A 22,268-nucleotide genomic window follows, 5' to 3' on the forward strand; every position below is an offset into this window, starting at 1 on the left:
GCGACCCCTCGCAGGGGAGAGAGCCGCCCCCGATGATGTGGGGCCGACAACCGAGACGCTCGCCGGACGGCCCGACCAAGGGTCGCCTCGCCCCACCAAGCATGAAGTGGGGATCTGAGAGAGCACTTAACGGCGAAGAGGAACTCTCGAGGGGAGGACCTCCGTCAAAGGCTTAACTCTCGAAGGAACATGCTCCCTACTGCCACTCTTGGCCGACCTCAGGCAATGTCGGGGACCAAGCGTCCAACTAGCGCCGACAGGTAACGATGATCCAAAGCCTCCAGAACCAGATCATCGAGATGAGGGAATTGGGAGGGCAAAGACCGTACGGTGGGATCGAGGGATCTTACTCTCCCTTTGCCGCTCAAATCCTGGCGCAGCCATGCGTCGGGAACTTCAAGCTACCGTCCAGCCCTCCTTACGATGGGCAGACGGACCTGAACTTCCACATCCAGCACTACGAAACATGGATGTCCATGCAGGGGCAGTCAGATGCCACTTTGTGCCAAGCATTCAGCCTGACTCTCACCGGGTCAGGGTTTGAGTGGTTCCAAAGTCTGAGGCCGGGAAGCATCCAGTCCTTCTTAGCCTTGCGAGAGGCGTTCCTCGCTCGATTCGCCACCCTAGTGGCGCAAAAGAAGTCGAAGACGTAGCTCTTGTCCATCCGGCAAGAGAGGGACGAGACCTTGAGGCAGTATTTGGCCCGCTTCACCGAGGAGTCCCACAAGGTGGAGGGATACAACGATAAGGATGCCATCACAGCCATCACGGAGGGAGCTCACACGAGCGACTTCCTCAAGTCCATCGTCAGAAAAGTCCCAAGAGACATGGCGGAGCTCATGTCAAGTGCTCGCACTTACATGGGGATCGAGGACTACCTCGTTGGCCGAGACGGCCGGAAAGCTGGCGGGCAAAGTGGTCGCAGTCGTGACGACCAGGACGGGGATCGCCCCGACCCTCGAAAGAGGAGGAATAAGGGAGGCCAGCCCCTAACAGTCGCTCCCTCCCCGGGCCAAGGCCCTCGCATGTTGACAGCTTCCGAAAGTTCTCAGCATTCACCCCCCTCAACACTCCGTAAGAGCGGATCCTGGCTTTGCACTGCGACAAGCTGGGAAGTCCCGCTCCCCTCACGAAGGATCCTGTGAAGCGGGATCGAAGCAAGTTTTACGAATACCACCAAGACCATGGGCACCTGACGTCGGAGTGCTACCAGCATAAGCGTCAGATTGAAGCCCTCATCCAAGACGGGAAACTGAAGGAATACGTCCTCAAAACGATCCAGGACGGCCGCGGCAGGAAAAGAAGGGTAATACAATGGTAACCGTTACTGACCGAACATCAAACAATGAACCAGAGAGCTCGCAAATGCACCTTGTAGGCTCGATCATGGGAGGACCCGAGCTCGGGGACTCCAGTACATAGAGGAAGAAGTACGTACGGGAAGTCTCTCAAGGGAAGATAGCCCATCACATCAACCACACATATGAGGTTCCACCTCCAACCCCCTTTGAGTCCATGTTCTTCACAAACCAAGAGGCGGTACGAGTGCTACACTCGCACAATGACGTGATAGTCGTCTCGGCGCCGGTCGCTAACAACCTCGTCCGAAGAATCCTGATTGATGACGGCAGATCGGCCGACATCATCTTTAAATCAGTTCTGTACAGGATGAAGCTGACCGGACTAAGACCGACCCCTATCTCGACCCCGCTCTTCGGCTTCTCCGGGGAGAGGGTAATGACAGAGGGTACCATCGACCTCCCGGTCAACTTCGGGACTCCTGGGGGAATCGAGGTCACTCACATCATGTCATTCCTGGTTGTGGATCAACCTTCCACCTACAACATCATCATAGGTGACCCGACTCTCAATCGACTGAAGGCCATAACTTCCACCTATCATCTGATGATGAAATTCCCGACCGAGAAGGGAATCGCCATAATGTTGGGAGACCAATCGATGGCGAGAATGTGTTACATTCAGGGGGTGGATGGTAAGATGAAGGGGTAGATGGTGAGTACCGTCTTCCAGCTTGGAGAACAATTCCCGTGCAAAATCGAGGAAGGAGGCACCTTTGGGGAGTTGGACCAAAGGGACGATGTCGAGCATCGGAAGGTGGAGACACCGGACGACCTCGTTCCTGTCGTGTTGGACGACGCCAAGCCTGACCAGGTAGTCAAGGTAGGCGCCCAACTCCCGGCCGAGATCCAACTCCAACTTGCGGCCTTCCTCCGTGAGTTCAAGGATGTCTTCGCGTGGACACACGCCGACATGCCCGGGATCGACCCCGAAATAATGGTCCACCGCCTCAATGAGGACAAGAGGGTGACCGAACGCGTCCAACCGATACGGGCATTCAGTAGGGAGAGATACAAGGCCATTGGAGAAGAGGTTGACAAACTTCTCGCCGCCAACTTCATAAGGGAGGCGGAACACCCCAAGTGGGTGTCCAATGTCATAATGGTAAAGAAGCCAAACCGGAAGTGGCGGATCTGCATCGACTACAAGGATCTCAACAAAGCCTGCCCGAAGGATAGCTTCCCTCTCTCGAGGATCGAACAACTCGTAGATGCCACAGCGGGGCATGAGCTGCTAAGATTCATGGATGCCAATTCGGGGTACAATCAGATCCGCATGCACGAGCCGGATCAGATCAAAACCACATTTGTCACGAACTGCGGACTCTACTGTTACAAGGTCATGCCCTTTGGCCTCAAAAACGCGGGTGCTACGTATCAATGGCTGGTAAATCGAATGTTCACCAACTAGATTGGCAAGACGATGGAGGTCTACGTGGACGACATGCTAGTCAAAAGTCTCAAAGCCCACGACCACGTCAGAGACCTTAGGGAGATGTTCACGATCCTGCGGTGTTACAAAATGAAGCTCAACCCCAACAAGTGCACTTTCGGGGTTGAGTTTGGACAATTTCTTGGCTACATGGTGAGCCGCCGCGGGATCGAGGCTAATCTCGAAAAAATCAAGGCGATCTTGAAAATGAGGTCACCACAGAAGGTTAAAGAAGTACATAGTTTGACAGGAAGGATCGCCGCCCTAACGCGATTCGTATCCAAGGCGTTGAAAAAGACTGACGGATTTGTTACCGGTCGTTCTCGGAAAGCCGGAAAAACAAAAACATTCCACATCGGCTGGACTTCACCGGCCGGACCGGCAGACGGGCCTCGGCCCACCGAGCCCGTGCACACACCAATGCCCTCGGCCCACCAAGTGTTTTCAATGGTGCCCACAAGAAGAGTTGTAGTCTTTATTTTATACATTTGATGTAATAAAGTCTCACGAAGACTCTTGCTTGTAATTGCTTATTCATTAATAAAAAGTTGAAATGTTCATTCATTCCTCCTTGTCTGTTTGAAGCTTTATGATAAAACATTAGTCTTTAGTCCATAAACAAACTTAACAACTTACGAAGAGACAAATGTAGATTTGCTTGAACAAACTCTTCGTAGTTTGCTTAAAACGATATATTCGCAATCTAAGGGTCGAAGGACTATTGACCTCAGTACGATTGTAAGGAGAATCTATGATGTCTGGTTATGGGGCATTGGGAGTTGGAGACTCTATAGTTCTTCTAGGTATCTTCCGAAGGTACTGAATTGACCAGTGCACTTCTAGAGACAATATAAGAACAAACTATTTAACCTCTTATGTCTCGAAGTCACTACGTATGAATTGCATCGTGCTTACCTTAATCCTGAAATGAGACATGCCATTTCATAGCTTACGTATTCTCATTTGAGAAAGTCAGAGTTCGGACTCACTATGTGATTCCGAACAAGGACTATTGGTGAAGTACTAAGTTGTGAGAATGTCATGAGTAACTTTGTGAAGATCTCATAGATATGGAATTCATGTACAAGATTGCTGAAATGCAATGTATATCACCTCATGCTTTGTTCCTTGGAGTGTGAATAAATGAACTGACCAGTGTCCAAATTGAGTCCTGACTCTTTTGGATGAAACAATGTTACTTGTTAGCTCCTCGTCAATACATCGTTTCTGACTTATTCACAAGCGACAAAAGAGTTGAGGAAATAACAGCTAGAAGGGTAAAATGGTAATTTTGTAAATCCCGACTAGCTGATGATATTTTTGAAGGGTAAACATAGATAATATTCGTTGGATCCACTCATTATAATTTGGTTGAATTCTTGAGTAGAAAATATATTCATTTGAACCGAGAGATTTTCAGTGTCAACTCTTTAGTGGAGTCAGTTGACATTAAGCTAAACTTGGAAAAAATTTGTGAACTTTTGAGTCCAAGTGTTTAGCTCAAGCTTTGTTCATTTGGATCCATGAGGTCACTGTCAAAAATCATATCGAGTAGGAATAGTTAAACTAGCAGCTAAGTCAAAACAAGAACAAGACAAGTTTTGTGAAAATTGTCTAAAGTGTATTTTTGTCTTTTTAGACATAGGACGAAATGAATTTCAATAAATTTTTTGACATTGTCATATGATGACAAATAAAATTTAAATCACATGGCCAACTTAAAGAATATGGGCCTTGAGGATTAATTTCATTTCATAGAATTTTACTTGAAAATTTTTATGGGCTTTTGTTATGTTGTCATGAACAAATGAAGAAACATCTAGAAGCTCCTTCTAGAAGCTCAAATTTCGTCCAACCCAAGGAAAATAAGGCTGAATTTCGTTCATGCCATAGTGGGAAAGAGAGTTTATTTTGTGCATTAATGTATGAACCTCATGCCATAAAGGTAGTCCTCCTCCTATAAATACCCCACCTCATTCCTCTCATTTCATTCATTCCACATAAGTTAGAGATTGAGAGCTTCTCTCTCTAGACCTTGTGGCCGATCCTCTCTCTCTCTCTCTAGTTATTTTTCGTTTTGTTTTGGAACCTAGATCCTCATTTGACCTAGTGGTTTTAGCTCTTCGAATTTGAGACTTGTTCTCGAGTCGTCGTGTTTAAAAGTGCCCACTCACTAATTCCTTTTTTCTCGAGTGATTCATGTGATAGAAACTATCGTGGTGGCTCGTGTTGCCGAGGAAAGAAGAGAGACGTGCTGCGAGGGAGACGAACGTTTTCAACCTTTTGAAGGCTCATCAACGTTCAAGCTTCTAAAAAGGTTAGTAAACTTCTATGCTCACAATAGTTTTTATTTACATGTGTTTGCACTTTGTCTAGGTTAGTAATAACTGTTTGACTTGTAAAAGAAATTTTTTAAAATTCCGCCGCTTAACGAAGCGTTAAACTTTTTCTTAAACCCTAGATCAATTCCAACAAATGGTATCAAAGCTATGGTCAAAGAGATGCATGTACATGTATTTAAAAATACGAGGTTGAAAATCGTTTTCGAAAGTTTACTAATTTCGTGACAAGTTAGAATTGTAATCTTATATTTTTCTTAATTTATTGTTCTTGCCTTTAAATTAAAAGTCATGTTGTTTTTCTATGAGTTTGGGATGTTTTTAAAACACATTAGAATCAGTTCTAAAATTTTTTAATTTTTTATATTGAAAAACGTGTTTTAAAGGTTTGAGAAATTTCGAGTAAAATTTTGTGACTAGTTTTCTTGTCTTACTAGTTTCTTATTTTTACTTGAATCGTTTTATGCTTGTTGTTATTTCCTTTATATCATGTTATTACCTTGCTAATAAAACACAAATGAAAGCTTTAACAACTTCCTAAAACGTTCCGTTACATTTGATTCATTTTCGCACCCAAAAAGACCAAACTTTAATTATTTCTTTTTCTTCGAGCTGGAGTAAAACCCGCAGTAAAAGTGGAATAACTCTTTTCTCAGAAATCAAAATTTAATGATTCTTAAAACAAATTAAAGGTCTGTCTGTCGTCTTTCCAATGCCACCAGTTTTGGGTCAAAAGGACATCGGAGCCGCCAGTTATGGTGATTTTACTCCGTGGTGCGCGGCTGTTCCGAAAGTCCAATTTGTTAGAATTCCGGATTTTCAGCCCCACTACCATGAGTTATAGAACTCTACTGAGAAAATTTTCTTGAGGAAAAATGTTTTTCATAAGATTGTAAACATAATGTATAAGATTAAAATGTTTCGATTTTTGAAAGTTTAATTGAAATTGAGTTTTTACAAAACTAGTTTGAATTTTGAAAAACCGTTTTCATTTTCACACTTGAAAATATTTTGTCATCCAAATCAAATAAGTTTTCAAAATATTTTCAAAACTATATCTATATCACATATGTTCAAAATCTATATGTTCTTGAAAATTTGAGCGGGAGGTCTCCTCGTTGACGAGCCGAAAAATAAAAAGATGTGTAATATCAAACTTTCAAGTGTTCGAGTGAGTTAAAGTTCACACTTCCCTCATGCACTTTCCCGAATAGAAAATAGGAAAAGATCCGAGTATGTACCTTGTGCCTTTATGCACTAACATTGCTCTGAACATGAAGATCTAGGATTCTTTTCTAGTTGTCCGCTCTGTCGCTCTTTAACTAGGAAATCCGTTTCCAAAATTATAAGAGTCGATGTACCAACTCCATAAACTAAGTGGGAGGGTTATACTTGTTGTTTGTAACCCACGATCCCCAACACTAATGAAAGAAGCAATTAACGTGAGAGTAAGAGCCGCTCTTGTGGCCCTCTCTTAAATGGGAGTACTCTAAAGCGTTTTTGCTTCGATTATTGCTCAATGAGCTACGTCCGAGAGTGAGACGATGATGACAAGGCCTCCCCTTGGGGATTGTTTTTCAAATTTAACCTTTTGGACTAAGTGGTTGGTTGCACACTTAGGCTCTATCCCTAGTAATCCTCCCTCGAGGCTCTGCGAAAGGATGTGAGTGATCAAACCAATTTAAAAGGTGGCTAGTCAAAATTGGTGTATTGACATCTTGGCTAAGCATTAATGATGTGTCATTTACTTATAAATGGAGATTTTTTGCAGCCTTCTCTTGAGGGAGTAAATTATCGTTTGGTTTATAACACCTTTGGATTTTATAAAGTCTTAAAAAAAACTTAAACCCTAAACCAAAGACTAAATCATAAACTTGTTTCAACGTAATTAAGCAACATGTCTCTCAACCATCTCTCTTTCATCATTTCCTCGAACAAACTCGAAAATGAAAACTACGTAGATTCGAAATATGACCTCGACATCATCCTTAACATTAAGAAGCACAAATGGGTACTCACAACCCCGTGTCCTCCTCTAACGAATGATGATTTGACAAAAGAGGAAAAAGACTCCTTGGCGGCCTAGCTCCGATCTGATGAGATTGTGAGATGCTATATCTTAGCATCGATGAACAATATGTTGCAACAACAACATCGTGACATCGAGACTGCCGCCGACATGCTCTACAATCTCCTTGAGATGTTTGGAGGGCAAAGGCGTCAAGCAAGGCAACAAGCAGTCCGACAATTTATGAACTGTCGCATGAAGGCTGGGACTCCTGTCAGGGACCATATGATGCTGATCATTAGTTACCTGAATAATATGGAAATCCTAGGATCTGAGATTGACGAGGAGACCAAAATAGATATGATCTTGGAAACTCTCCCCGACTCTTTCGATACCTTTAAGCTGAACTACTCCATGACCAAGCTAAAGTACACTTTTACCGAGCTTATGAAGGAGCTTCACACTGCTGTAGGTCTCACTAAGAGAAAGAGGAATCAAGGAGAAGCACATGCTACTGAGCACAAAGCCTCCGCTTCTAGATCTAAGAAGAGACCTCACAAGGCCGATAAGAAGAGTTGTCCTGCCTATCTCAAAGCAAAGGAACATAGCATTGTACTAATTACCAAAGCATGCTTAGTAGCTCATAATGTATCAACGTGGATTCTTGATTCCGCTACTACTAACCATATTTGTTGTTCATTGAATGGTTTCAAGAAAACCAAAAGCTTAGAGGAAGGCGACTTTTGTTTCAAATGGGGTGATGGGAGCCTGGTGTCCGCGAAGGCTGTGGGATCTGTGACGCTGTCTTTTGAAGACCGCACTTTAAACTTGAATAATGTTTATTTTGTTCCTACCTTTGGAAAGAACTTAATATCCGTTGGTCGTCTTCTTGAGCAAGATTATTGTTTAAAGTTCATTAAGAATGGAATTCGTATTTTGTTTCCTGATAATTCTTTTGTCCCTGATGCATGTATGAAGAATGCTCTTTTCTACATCTATCCCACTCAACCTTCTCTTTTAGACACCGAAATAGATAATGATCTAATTAGGGAGCCAAAGAGGATCAAACTTTCTGAATCCTCCGATCTAACAAAATCAACATACCTCTGGCACGTAAGACTTGGTCATATCAGTCTAGACAGAATTAAGAGACTTGTGAGGGACGGTCCACTCCAAGCCTCTGCAATAGGTTCACTACCTATTTGTGAATCTCACATAGAAGACAAAATGACCAAGCGACCTTTCTCTGATAAGGGTCGAAGAGCCACTGAGTTGCTGGAACTAGTACATTCTGGTGTAAGCGATCCGCTCAGTCAACAGGCACGTGGTAGATACGAATACTTTGTTACATCCACAGATGATTACTCAAGATACGGTTTTGTCTATTTGCTCAAACACAAATCCGAGACCTTTAACGTATTTAAGGTCTTTAGGGCTTTAGTGGAAAAGAAAACTGGCAAAGTGATGAAAACCCTTCGATCTGATCGAGGCGGTGAGTATATGTCTGGAGAGTTCGATGAATTTCTTAAAGAAGAAGGTATTGCTCCTCAGCTTACCGCACCTAGCACACCTCAACAAAACGGAGTGTCTGAGAGAAGAAACCGAACTCTTATGGAGATGGTTAGATCAATGATGAGTTACTCATCACTCCTTCTTTCCTTTTGGGGAGATGCCCTCGAAACAGCCGCTTACATTCTGAACCAAGTTCCGTCTAAAAAGGTTCCTAGTACTCCTTATGCACGATGAACTGGTCGTAAAGTAAATCTTGGCCGCATCAAAATTAGTGGTTGCCTTGCACACGTGCTGAGGCAAAAGACTAGCAATTTGGCTAGTAGGTTAGAATTGTGTCTGTTTGTTAGATATCAAAAGGAAACCAAAGGTTTCATTTTCTATAGTCCCGAGGACGATAAGACTTTCGTTAGCATGAATGCTCATTTTCTTGAGGAGGACTTTATGAAAGACGTGAAACCTAGAAGCAAAATTGTGCTTTAAGAAAAGTCGGGTGAGGAAGCTTCTACCTCATCTGTAAGAATTATTCTTACCCCAACTGAAACACAACCTAACTCATCAAAATCTTGTCAAGTAGTACTTCGATGTAGTGGGAGGGCTACTCAAAAGCCTGACAGGTACATGTTCTATGGAGACTCTCTCGTAGCCGTCTCCGACATGGATGACCCTGTTTCCTATAGCCAAGCGATGGCTTGTTCTGAATCAAACCTTTGGCTTGACGCCATGAAAGTTGAAATGCACTCGATGTATGTCAACAAAATCTGAAAACTTGTAGACCTTCCTGAAGGGATTAAACCCGTAGGGTGTAAGTGGATATACAAGAAGAAAAGGGATCCGGATGGGAACGTCGAGACATTCAAAGCACGACTTGTGGCTAAGGGTTATACCCAACAAGAAGGGATTGACTATGAAGAAACCTTCTCGCCAGTCGCGATGCTTAAATCCATCCGCATACTTCTATCCATAGCTACAGCTCTCGACTATGAGATCTGGCAAATGGATGTCAAGACGGCCTTCCTGAATGGCAATCTTGACGAGCGCATTTATATGGCTCAACCTGACGGTGTCGTGGAAGAAGGTCAAGAGACAAAGGTTTGTGAGTTCTTTAAGTCCATTTATGGACTAAAGCAAGCATCTAGGTCATGGAATATTAGATTCGATGAAACTGTGAAAAGCTTCGGCTTTGAACAGTCAATAGATGAGCCTTGTGTTTACAAGTTAATACACGAAGGTAATGTTGTGTTTCTGGTACTGTATGTCGATGATATATTACTCATAAGTAATTATGTGGGTAAGTTATCTAAGGTTAAGGTCTGGCTAGCAAAGCAATTCAACATGAAGAATCTAGGAGAAGTCGCGTACATTATGGGGATCCAAATCTTTCGAGATCGGAAAAACCGGACCCTGTCGCTCTCTCAAGCATCTTATATTGTTAAGGTGATGGATCGCTTCTTGATGAAAGACTCCAAGAAGGGCCAAACACCCTTTAGGCATGGAGTTTCACTCTCTAAGGACAAGTCTCCCAAGACTGCACAAGAGATTGAAGACATGGAGAAAATTCCTTACGCCTCTGCCGTAGGAAGCCTCATGTATGCTATGCATTGCACTAGACCTGATATATGTTTCGCCGTTGGCGTAGTTAGCCATTTCCAATCCAACCCTGGACCCGAGCACTGGATTGCTGTTAAGCATGTTCTCAAGTATCTTCGAAGAACTAGGAACTTGATGCTTACATATTCAGGTATTGACCTGACTATGACGGGTTATACCGACTCCGATTTTCAAGCGGATAAGGATTCCAGGAAATCCACTTCGGGATCTGTGTTCATCCTTAATGATGGAGCTGTTGTGTGGAGAAGTATTAAGCAATCTTGCATTGCTGACTCCACAATTGAAGCAGAATATGTGTCTGCTTGCGAAGCATTCAAAGAGGCTGTATGGCTTAGAAAATTCCTTAAGTATTTGGAAGTTGTTCCAAACGTCGACGAGCTCATGATCTTTTATTGTGATAATAGTGGGGCTGTCACTAACTCAAAGGAACCTCGAAGCCATAAGCACTCTAAGCATATGGAGAGGAAATACCATTTGATTCGAGAAATCCTACAGCGCAGAAACATGGAAGTGAAGAAGATCTCAACGGTGGACAACCTAACAGATCCATTCACCAAGGCCATAGCGAACAAGGTCTTCGACCAACATCGAGAGGGGTTAGGCATGAAGGACTACACACATCTGTTGTCGCACGAAAATGAACAACTATTTATAACCTCGGGCAGTTCGATCCAAGGCCGGACCAAGTGATCGCACCCGGGCCAAGAGTGTGAACTCGATAGTCTCGAGCTAGGGTTTTCTCCGATCAAACCGCCTCTCGGGAGAGGTAGGGGGTGAGGAGGAGGAGTGACCGTGCCTTGTGTGTCGGCTGCCTACGTACCCGTGTGTGGGATCAGGTCAGAACGTAGTTCAAGCGTGTAGGACGTAGTATGAGGCGTGGAACCTAGATGGAGAAGCGTGCTCGACGAAGGAGACGAGGCGCGAGGAGTCCTCGGCAGCGTCTCAGAACCTCAGAGATCGCGTACGCGTCTACCGTGTTAGACGCGCGAGGGGAACTCTAGTCGAGAACCCTAGAGGCGTGCTTGAGCACCGGAGAACGTTCGGTCAGAGGGAGCGACGTCCGGGAAGTTCCCGTGAGTGCTTCGGAGCCTCTGAGAACGAGAGGGAGAGTAGAGAGACTGCTTCAGGCCAAAAATGGCATCAAGAGAAGCAGAGAAGAGTAAGAAATCGAGCGTGTCGATAGGAGATGAAGAGATGGATTTCCCCTCAGTGGGAGGGGGTTTATATAGGTGTTTGAGGACCCCAAAGAGGTCCTTTGGCGTCCATGTGGGACTAGGAACGCGCGCGGTGTAGGGGGCGCGGCGCGCGATGCGCGGCGCTGGATGTGCGGCGCAGGACGCGCGGCGCGGGGTGCGCGGCGCATGGGGCGCGCGGCACGGGCGCGTCTTGGCGCGGCGCGCGGTCTGCCTGGCGCGGCGCGCGGTCTTCCCGGCGCGGCGCGTGGCTTGCTGTGCCTGGCTGGCCGGCGCGACGTGCTGCGCGGCGGTTTCGCCGATGGGCGCGTGGTGCATGGTCCTTCTTGTCGGCCTCTTGAGTGGGCCTTAGGGGTCTTCGGATACCACGCTTGCCATGCGAAATATGAAGGTCTCTTCTTGATGAGAGTGACTCAACTCGAGGCTCGACTCGAGGAGACTGACTCAAGGCTCGACTCGAGGAGACTGAATCAAGTCTCAACTCGAGGAGCGAAGCTCAACTCAGGGAGCCGACTCAAGTCTCAACTCAAGGGGCTAGGCTCGACTCAAGGAGTCAAGAGTTTGGGCGAGGTCTTGAAGACTTGCCGCTCTTCAGGACCTCCGGCCTGACCATCGGCCCTTTGAGCGACGTGCCTTCTTGGCGTTTCGGATTTTCCGAAAATGACCGACAACATTAGCCCCCCAAGTTCATTGCTCGGGAGGCCCCGTGCGGTGAACTTTTAGTTGTTTTCGCCGGGTGTTTGAGGAAAATAGACTTCCTAGAGCTTCACTGTTGCGAAGCCTTTGTGATTATAAAGAATACTCTCACAATTGTAAGTGCTCTTTCTCACTTTTCCGTCTTTCTCGACACGAGTGTGTGATCGACACGTGGAGGAGGATCCAAGCGGATAGGAGGCGTAGCTCAACGTGGTCGAGGCGAACGCGCTTGCATCCGTCGCTCTAGCCCCGGAGCAAAGAGGATATGCACGCGCAAGTAGGGCGTGCATTTGTGTAGAGGCGTACAGGCGTGTCGCGGTCAGTTGGTCTTTTGGTGAAGTCACGTTTTGTTTAAGGATATTTTCAAGCGGAGTCCGTGGGACTCGATGGTGAATAGCAGGGCGACGATCGTGTAATCGTGACCAATCCGGGGAAGATCATGGCGCCCATCTCGGCCAGCTTGGAAGGCGACTGCACTTTTGCATTTCGCAAAGGCGTGCTCGTTCCGAGGTCCCGGAGACGGAGGCTGATGCTGTGGGCCGATGCTCTGAGAAGATGGAGTGGTACCTGGCGGAAGGCTCTGCCGCACCGGAGGGCTTCGACTGCTCGGGGGTCAACACTCAAAGTTTGATCGCGCACCAAGCATAAGTCGGTCTCACGGGGCATCCGCCATCCCAGCCCTGGCGATGCTTCTCCGTCTGCGCTCGGGAGATCGGCCCTTATTCCCCAGACGTGAGTGCGGGTCTCTGCTTTGGCTAACCTGTTCTTCACGTCGCTCCAGGTGCTTGCTCGAGGAGCGGGACTCGACTCGAGGAGACTGACTCAAGGCTCGATTCGAGGAGCGAAGCTCGACTCGAGGAGACTGACTCAAGGCTCGACTCGAGGAGCGAAGCTCGAATTGAGGAGACTGAATCAAGTCTCAACTCGAGGAGCGAAGCTCAACTCGGGGAGCCGACTCAAGTCTCAACTCGAGGGGCTAGGCTCGACTCGGGGAGCCGACTCAAGTCTCAACTCGAGGGGCTAGGCTCGACTCAAGGAGATTGGCTGGACTTTAAGGAATATGACTCTACTCGAGGAGCAATGCTCGACTCGAGGAGTATGACTCGATTCGAGGAGCAAGACTCAACTCGGGGAGAATGACTTGATGAGTGATGCTCGACTCGAGGGGGATGACTCGAGGAGAGTGACTCGACTTGAGGAGCATGGCTTGATTTGAGGAGGGTGACTCGACTCGAGGCGCAAGGCTCGACTCGAGGAGGCCGTGACTCGACTTGAGGAGCAAGGCTTGATTCGAGGAGGATGTCTTGACTCGAGGAGCAAGGCTCGACTCAAGGAGAGCGACTCGACTTTAAGGAGCGATGCTCGACTCAAGGAGAATGACTCGACTCGAGGGGCAAGACTCGACTCAAGGAGGGCTACTCGACTTAACGAGCGATGCTCGACTCCGGGATCACGACTTGACTCGAGGAGCAAGGCTCAACTCAAGGAGAGCGACTCGACTTAAGGAGCGATGCTCGACTCGGGGAGAATGATTTGACTCGAGGAGCAAGACTCGACTCAAGGAGAGCGACTCGACTTTGAGGAGCGATGCTCGACTTGAGGAGAATGACTCGACTCGAGGGGCAAGGCTCGACCCAAGGAGGGCTACTCGACTTAAGGGGCGATGCTTGACTTGAGGAGACTGACTCGGTGAGAGTGACTCAACTCGAGGAGCAAGGCTCAGCTCGAGGATAATGACTTGACTCAAGCAGCAAGGCTTGACTTAAGGAGAGCGTGCCTCGACTCGAGGAGCGAAGCTTGACTCGAGGAGAATGACTCGACTCGAGGAGCGCGTCTCGACTCGAGTAGACTGACTCGTTTCAAGGAGCGAGATTCGACTCGAGGAGAATGACTTGACTCGAGGAGGTTCTACACGACCTCATTTGTCGCCTGGGACTCTTCCAGGAGGAGCTTGCTCGAGTGAAGTCTCAGCTAGCTCAGGCCGAGCGAGGTTATCGCTCAGAGGCGGAGTTTGCGAGTTTTTACGAGAAGCTTTGATTAGCTCGCACGGAATGGAGAGTCTCCCAAGGTGGGTGTGATCGTGCTCAGTCGGCGGTGGCGGAGATAGCTTGAACTGTGCCTAGTGTGGCGGTTCAGGTGCGCCTTATGGCGGCTTCTAGTGCGTTGCGATTAGGCATCGTAGGCACGTCGTAAGGGATGGCCTAGATGCGGCATGTAGGCTACTTAGGTGCGTCGCGAGGGACGACTTGGTTGCGCCATGTGGGCGTCTTAAGTGCGCCATGTAGGCGTCTTAGGTGCGTCGCGAGGGACGACTTGGTTGCTCCATGTGGGCGTCTTAGGTGCGCCTAAGTAGGCGTCTTAGGTGCGCCATGTAGGCGTCTTAGGTGTGTCGCGAGGGACGACTTGGTTGCGCCATGTAGGCGTCTTACGTGCACCATGTAGGCATCTTAGGTGCGTCACGAGTGACGGCTTGGTTGCGCCATGTAGGCGTCTTAGGTGCGTCACGAGTGACGTCTTGGTTACGCCATGTAGGCGTCTTAAGTGCGCCATGTAGGCGTCTTAGGTGCGCCATGTAGGCGTCTTAGGTGCGTCATGTAGGCATCTTAGCCTGCATCTCTGGGATGGCTTATGGCGCGCCGCGGAGGCGTCTCGGCCTGCATCTCTGGGATGGCTTGTGGCGCGCCGCGGAGGCGTCTTAGCCTGCATCTCTGGGATGGCTTGTGGCGCGCCGCGGAGGCGTCTTAGCCTGCATCTCTGGGATGGCTTGTGGCGCGCCGCGGAGGCGTCTTAGCCTGCATCTCTGGGATGGCTTATGGCGTGCCGCGGAGGCGTCTTAGCCTGCATCTCGGGGATGGCTTACGGCGCGCCGCGGAGGCGTCTTTAGCCTGCATCTCGGGGATGGCTTATGGCGCACCGCAGAGGCGTCTTTGCTGTTGTCAATGGTGCCCACAAGAAGAGTAGTAGTGTCTATTTATGTACATTTGATGTCATATAGTCTTACAAAGACTCTTTCTTGTAATTGCTTATTCATTAATAAAAATTTGAAACGTTCATTCAATCTTCATTGTCTGAAGCTTTATGATAAAACATTAGTCTTTAGTCCATAAACAAACTAAACAACTTACGAAGAGACAAATGTAGATTTGCATGAACAAACTCTTCGTAGTTTGCTTAAAACGATATATTCGCAATCTCAGGGTCAAAGGACTATTGACCTCAGTACGATTGTTAGAAGACTCTATGATGTCTGGTTATGAGGCATTGAGAGTTGGGGACTCTATAGTTCTTCTAGGTATCTTCCGAAGGTACTGAATTGACCAGTGCACTTCTAGAGACAATATAAGAACAAACCATTTGACCTGTTATGTCTCGAAGTCACTATGTATGAATTGCATCATGCTTACCTTAATCCTGAAATGAGACATGCCATTTCACACCTTAGTATTCTCATTTGAGAAAGTCAAAGTTCGGACTCACTATGTGATTCCGAACAAGGCCTATTGGTGAAGTACTAAGCTGTTAGTCTGTCATGAGTAACTTTGTGAAGTTCTCATAGATATGGAATTCATGTACAAGATTGCTGAAATGCAATGTATGTCACCTCATGCTTTGTTCCTTGGAGTGTGAATAAATGAACTGGCCAGTGTCCAAATTGAGTCCTGACTCTTTTGGATGAAACAATGTGACTTGTTAGCTCCTCGTCGATACATTGTTTCTAACTTATTCACAAGCGACAAAGGAGTTGAGGAAATAACAACTAGAAGGGTAAAATGGTAATTTAGTAAATCCCGACTAGCTGATGAAATTCATGAAGGGTAAACATAGATAATATTCAGTGGATCCGCTCATCATAATTAGGTCGAATTCTTGAGTAGAAAACAAATTCATTTGAACCGAGAGATTTTCAGTGTCAGCTCTTTAGTGGAGTCAGTTGGCATTAAGCTAAACTTGGAAAAGGTTTGTGAACTTTTGAGTCCAAGTGTTTAGCTCAAGCTTTGTTCATTTGGGTCCATGAGGTCACTGTCACGAATCACATCGATAGGAATAGTTAAACTGGAAGCTAGTCAAATCGAGCCCCCCCGGCGTACCGAAGGTAACCGGGAGGTCGATAGTTCCCTCCGTCATGACCCTCTCCCCGGAGAAGCCGAAGAGCGGGGTTGAGATAGGGGTCGGTCTCATCCCGGATAGCTTCATCCTATCCAATGTCGACTTGAAGATTATGTCGGCGGAGCTTCCATTGTCGATCAGGATTCTCCGGACGAGGTTGTTGGCGACCGGGGCGGAGACGACTATCGCGTCGTTGTGTGGATGGAGTATTCGCGCCGCTTCTTGTCCGGTGAAGAACATGGATTCAAAGGGGGCTGGAGGAGGGGCCTCGTACGTATGGTTGATGTGATGCGCTATTTTCCCTTGGGAAACTTCGCGCACGTACCTCTTCCTTTGCGTAGCCGAGTCTCCGAACTCCGGGCCGCCCAAGATCGCGCCCACGACGTGAAGTTGCGAGCTCTCTGGTTCTTCGGTTGCCGCGCGGTCCGTGACAGTCACCGTCGCCGGACCTTTCTTTCCTTGCCGCGGGCGGCCTCCGTACGCCGCGGCCGTCCCGATAGTTCTAAGGACGTATTCTTTCAGCTTCCCATCTTGAATCAGGGCCTCAATCTGACGCTTGAGTTGATAGCATTCTGATGTCAGGTGCCCGTGATCCTGATGGTAGTCACAGTACTTGCTTTGATCCCTCTTGGCGGGATCCTTCGTGAGAGGGGTCGGACTCCCCAACTTGTCACGGTGCAGAGCTAGGATTCGCTCCGGCGAAGTGTTCAGAGGAGTGAATGGCGAGAACTTTCGGAAGCTGTCGACATGTGGCGGCCTCGGCCCAGGGAGGGAACGGCCGTTAGGGGCCTGGCTTCCCTTATTCCTCCTCTTTCGGGGGTCGGGACGATCTTCGTCTCGATCGTCGCGGCGGCGACTCCCCTGTCCTCTTGACTTTCGGCCATCTCGGCCATCGAGATAATCCTCGACTCCCATGTATGTGCGGGCTCTTGTCATTAGCTCCGCCATGTCACGCGGGACTTGGCCAACAATAGACTTGAGGAAGTCGCTCGTGCGTACTCCCTCAGTGATCGCCGTGATGGCGTCCCTGTCGTCGAATCCTTCGACCTTGTGAGACTCCTCGATGAAGCGAGCGAGGTATTGTCTCAACGTCTCGTCTCTTCCTTGTCGGATAGAGAGGAGGTGGGTCTTTGGTTTCTTCTGCGCCACGAGGGTGGCGAATCGGGCGAGGAACGCCTCTCGTAAGGCCCGGAAAGACGGGATGCTTCCCGGCCTCAAACTTCGGAACCACTCGAATCCCGACCCTGTGAGGGTCAGGCTGAAGGCTTGGCAGAGGGTGGCGTCCGTCTGCCCTTGCATCGTCATCCACATCTCATAGTGTTGGACGTGGAAGTGGGGATCCGTACGTCCATCGTAGGGGGGAATGGACGGTAACTTGAAGTTTCCCACGCATGGCTGTGCGAGGACTTGTGCGGCGAAGGGAGAGTATGATTCCTCGATCCCTCCGTACGGCCTTTGCCTCCCAGACTCCCTCATTTCTATGATTTGATTTTGGAGGCTCTGAATCATTGTGACCATGTCGAGCCCGTTAGCGGGGCCGACCGTCGGGGCCATGGGAGTCACTGGTTGGCGTTCGTTGGACGCTTGGTCCACGACGTTGGCCTGAGGCCGGCCGAGAGTTGCAGCGGGGAGCGCGTCCCTTCGAGAGTTTAGCCTTTGGCGGAGATCCTCCCCTCGGGAGTTTCTCTGCGCCGTCAAGCGCTCTCTAAGGTCCACGCTTGGTGCGGGGCGAGGCGAGGTCGCCCTTGGTCGGACCGTCCGGCGGGCACTTCGGCTATCGGCCCCATCATCGACCAGAGTCGCTCTCTCCTCGGCGAGGGGCCGTGTCCGGCCGCCTATTGAAACCGAGGGGGCGAGTCCCCGGGAGTGTGACCGTGCCTGCTGCCGCGCTGGGTGAGACGGCCCGGCCAGAGCATTGTTGGACCTCTCGGGCCGCAAAGGGGCAAGGCTAGGCGTTGCCTCGTTGGTCCTCGACTCCCCCACATACTCGGGGTCGGAGTCGTCTTGGGCGGACCTATCTTCAATGTCATAGAAGAGGAGGTCGGCTATGAGCGTACCGTCGACGCCGGGGTGGTCAAGGAGCTCCGCAAGCCGCCGGGCCGTGTCCTCTCGGAGCTCGGCCTCGGGGTCAATCATCGGGTCTTGGGGCTGGCTCTCGCTATCGCGAGGTTGCCCTTCAAGACGATGTGCGAGGCGTCGAAGACCGTACCTCGAGCTCGTCGCTCGGGTACCCGCGGAGGTGGTGGGAATGTGACTCATCTCTCGAGAGTCGTGAGAACAAAGGTAGAAGACTGGTAGAGGGAATGCGTCGTCAAGGTCGAGAGATCCCCTCCTTCTAGCGCCAAAATGTTGTCGCAGTTTTTCGGACAACGATTTTGGAGTCGCAGACGGTTAGACCCAAGGCCGGACAAAGTGGTCTCGTCTCGACTCGAGCGTGTCGGGCTTGGTATCCCAAGCCGTCCCTTAGCTGTAAGTGATCCCTGTCTCGTCCAAGCACCTGAAAAGTAAGCAAAGAAGGTGTGAACTACAAAGGGGAAACAGAGGGGTTGCCTCTGTTTACCTCTCCGACGCTCAACATTAGTAGGATTGAGGTGGTTTGTAGAGGGTTTAGTGTTTAGAGGTCGAGACTTGAGAGAAACGAGCGAGGTACGAGTTCGACAGCGTTTCAGTACTCAAATTCGGATTACCTGGACTAGGGGATGGACCCCCTATTTATAGGCGACCAAGGGACGTGTTGAGGGTCACTTGGCCGAGTGAGGCTCAGCCGGCCGATGGCCGAGTGAGACGATGGCTGCCGAGGGAGATTCACTCGGCCAATGGCCGAGTGAAGGAATGGACGCCGGGTGAGCTTTACTCGGCCATTGGCCGAGTGAAGAGTCTGGGCCGAGAGAAGATTCATCCAGCGGTCGGCCGAGTGAGCATGGTGGACCGGCTGGAGACTTCATTCGGCCCTTGGCCGGGCGAACACGCTGGGACGTCTGAGGCCTCATTCGGCCATGGGCCGAGTGAGCATGGTGGATCTCGTTCGGCCATTGGCCGAGTGAACATATGGAGAAGTTCACTCGGCCATTGGCCGAGTGATGGGCCTGGGCCGAGAGAAGGCTCACTCGGCCATTGGCCGAGTGAGTTGATGGGCCGGCCGAGTGTGGGCTGGAAGCTAGGGTTTCACTCGGCCATTGGCCGAGTGAGCTTGCTCGGCCGCCCGAGATGTCGATCGAGCCGTCGGACCTCGTCGGGCCGATAACACTTTCGAAAACGATTTTCAAGCTCATAATTTTAAAAACATGTACATGCATCTCTTTGACCATAGCTCTGATACCATTTGTTGGAATCGATCTAGGGTTTAAGAAAATAATTAACGCTTCGGTAAGCGGCGGAATTTTAAAAATTTTCTTTTACAAGTAAAAACGGTTTTTTACTAACCTAGACAAGGAGCAAGTACATATAAATAAAAACTATTATGAGCTAAGAAGTTTACTAACCTTTCTTGAAGCTTGAACTTTGAGAAGCTTTTGGAAAGTTTGCAACGCTCGTCTCCTCGCAGCACGTCTCTCTTTCTTTCCTCGGCACCTCGAGCAACCACGAAAGTTTCTATCACTAAATCACTCGAAAGAAAAGGAATTAGTGAGTGGGCACTTTTAAACACTACGACTTAAGAACGAGTCTTGAAGTCGCAGAGCTAAACACTAGGTCGAATGAGGACCTAGGTGCCAAAACAAAAAATCGAAAATAAACTAGAGAGAGAGAGAGAGGAGTCGGCCACAAGTTCTAGAGAGAGAGGCTCTCAATCTCTAACTTATGTGGAATGAATAAAATGAAGGGAATGAGGGTCCTATTTATAGGAGAGGGGTTGGCCTTGGAAAGAAGTAGTTTCCTCTTATTTTCCAAGCCTTTATGAGCAATCTTTTATTACCCATTCCTATCAACATAGGCGCCCACCTCATTCAATCCACAAGGGATTAGTTTCCTCTTTTGTTTCCCTTCTTGGTTGCCTTGGCCGATTCTCCTTGTTTCCTCATAGAGGAAATTTGTTTCCTCTTTTTCTTTTGGCAAGTATCTTGATACATTTATGCACAAAATAATCTCTCTTTCTCTTGGGTATTTGGGCGCCCATTTCACATCTAGAAGGAGCTTCTAGAAGCTTCTTCATTTGTTCATAACAACATGAGAAAGGCCCATTAAGAATTTTCAATAAAATTCTTATGAAATGAAATTAATCCACAAGGCCCAATTAATCTTATTATGGCCGAGTGACATTAAGTCATCAAATGAACTTGTCAAAAAATTTATTGACATTCATTTCATCCTATGTCTCAAAAGACAAAAATACCCTTTTGACAATTTTCGTTCTTGTTTTGACTTAGCTTCCAGTTTAACTATTCCTACTCGATGTGATTCGTGACAGTGACCTCATGGACCCAAATGAAAAAGCTTGAGCTAAACACTTGGACTCAAAAGTTCACAAACCTTTTCCAAGTTTAGCTTAATGCCAACTGACTCCACTAAAGAGTTGACACAGAAAATCTCAGTTTCTCTTCCGTCGACACATGGCTGCCCGGCGAGGAGGGAGTTTCACGTGTTGAGGACGAACCATCCCGCCCGGAGGATGCCAACGCGACCGAAGGATACACCGGGGGACTCTTGCGCGAGGGCGACACTGGCCGGAGCAGCACCAATTGGCCGCGCGGCTTGGGAGAGGCCACTCCCGGCGAGGCCAGGACCGAGGGAGGCGCGCCAGCCCTCGGCGGCGCCGTCTAGGCCGAGGCCGATGCCGGGGGAGTCCCCCATCGACCGGGCAGGGGCGATCGGCTGAGCCCAGGGTGCGCCGATGGGACGCGCGGCCCAGGTGGGGACGCGCCCGGCGAGGCGCGCCTAGACGAAGGTGCGCCGGCCCGGGGCGGCGTCGTTTGGGCTAGAGACGCCACCGGAGAAGACCCCCCTCGACCAGGGGGGCGTTCGACAACGTGCGAGCAGCGCCGGAGGGGCGCGCGGGCCGGGGGATGTCGCGCCCGGCGAGGAGGGCGTCGGAGACGGTGCGCCGGCCCTGGGCGATACCGCCGAGGCTGGCCTTGGTGTCGGGAGAGACCCCAACCACGTGGGTGGGGTTGTTCAGCTACATCCAGGCGGCGCTGGCGGGGCGCACAACCCGGGAAAGCGCGCGCCGGTGGAGGGCCGCTAGAGGCGGGTGGCGAGGAGAGCCGGCCGACCAATGTTGGGCATGGGGCGGCGTCCGGCCTGAGCCCCATGCAAACCCTAGCCCACATTGGGCCGGGCCTAGGTAAGTCGAACCCAACCCACTAGGGGTTAGGCCGAGCGACTGGGCCGATCGCAAGCCAAGGGGGGAGCCCGGCCGACCCACAGCCTAGCGGGCGCAAGGGGGGCCCATACGGGCCGGGCTCCGGCGAGGACAGCCCGCCCGCATGGAGGCTGGGTGCACAGAACAGGCCCGCAGCTGGGCCGACCACCGGGGAGATAAGGCCCACTGGGCCGGGCAGGCGCGCGAGAGCCCCTGACGTACCGGTCCTGATGGGCGCAAGCCCTATCGGGCCAAGTGAGTCGGCTGGACCGTCGATTGGGCCTATCACGCGAGAGAAGGGTCTGGACGATTCGAGCGAGTCCGCAAGCGGCCGGCCGACCACCTTGAGCAAGTTTCACGAGGAACCTTCTCATCAAAGGACCGCCCCCGACGTTGAGTGTTCGGGCGAGTCGTCGAGCAGTCATGCCTCGTCGGCCATCATGCTCACATCGACCGCGCAAGAGGAGTCGCGAGCCTTGGCCTTTCCAGTTGGGGAGTCGGCGATCCGGGATGCCCTTGACTGCTCGGGCATCGACATTACCAGCTCGCTATCACTCTCCAGCTTCCTGAGCTCTAGGAAACGGTTCGATATCCCAGAGTCGATATCGATCCCAAGACCATTACCTGACGACCTCCCAACCTTTCCAGGCAAGGGGCACGCCGCCGTTCACGAGGCGAGCCTTCGCGGAGGGCTACGGCTGCCATTCCAGCCGGTAGTG

General features: G+C 49.7%; 1 protein-coding gene across 1 annotated transcript; it reads left to right on the forward strand.

Annotated features, from left to right (window-relative positions):
- Window positions 1-266: 266 nt before the first annotated feature.
- Window positions 267-21,011, forward strand: LOC149407932 (uncharacterized). The gene is made up of 5 exons (XM_089622674.1): window positions 267-555; window positions 673-1,074; window positions 1,182-1,306; window positions 1,423-1,855; window positions 20,773-21,011. Exons 1-5 carry the CDS (start codon window positions 267-269, stop codon window positions 21,009-21,011), a joined length of 1,488 nt encoding a protein of 495 aa, XP_089478800.1.
- Window positions 21,012-22,268: the final 1,257 nt, after the last annotated feature.

Source organism: Urtica dioica, chromosome 1 (genome assembly GCF_054948205.1).
Source record: "Urtica dioica subsp. dioica isolate 48M chromosome 1, U.dioica_male_clone48M_v1_H2, whole genome shotgun sequence".
Taxonomy (NCBI): domain Eukaryota; kingdom Viridiplantae; phylum Streptophyta; class Magnoliopsida; order Rosales; family Urticaceae; genus Urtica; species Urtica dioica.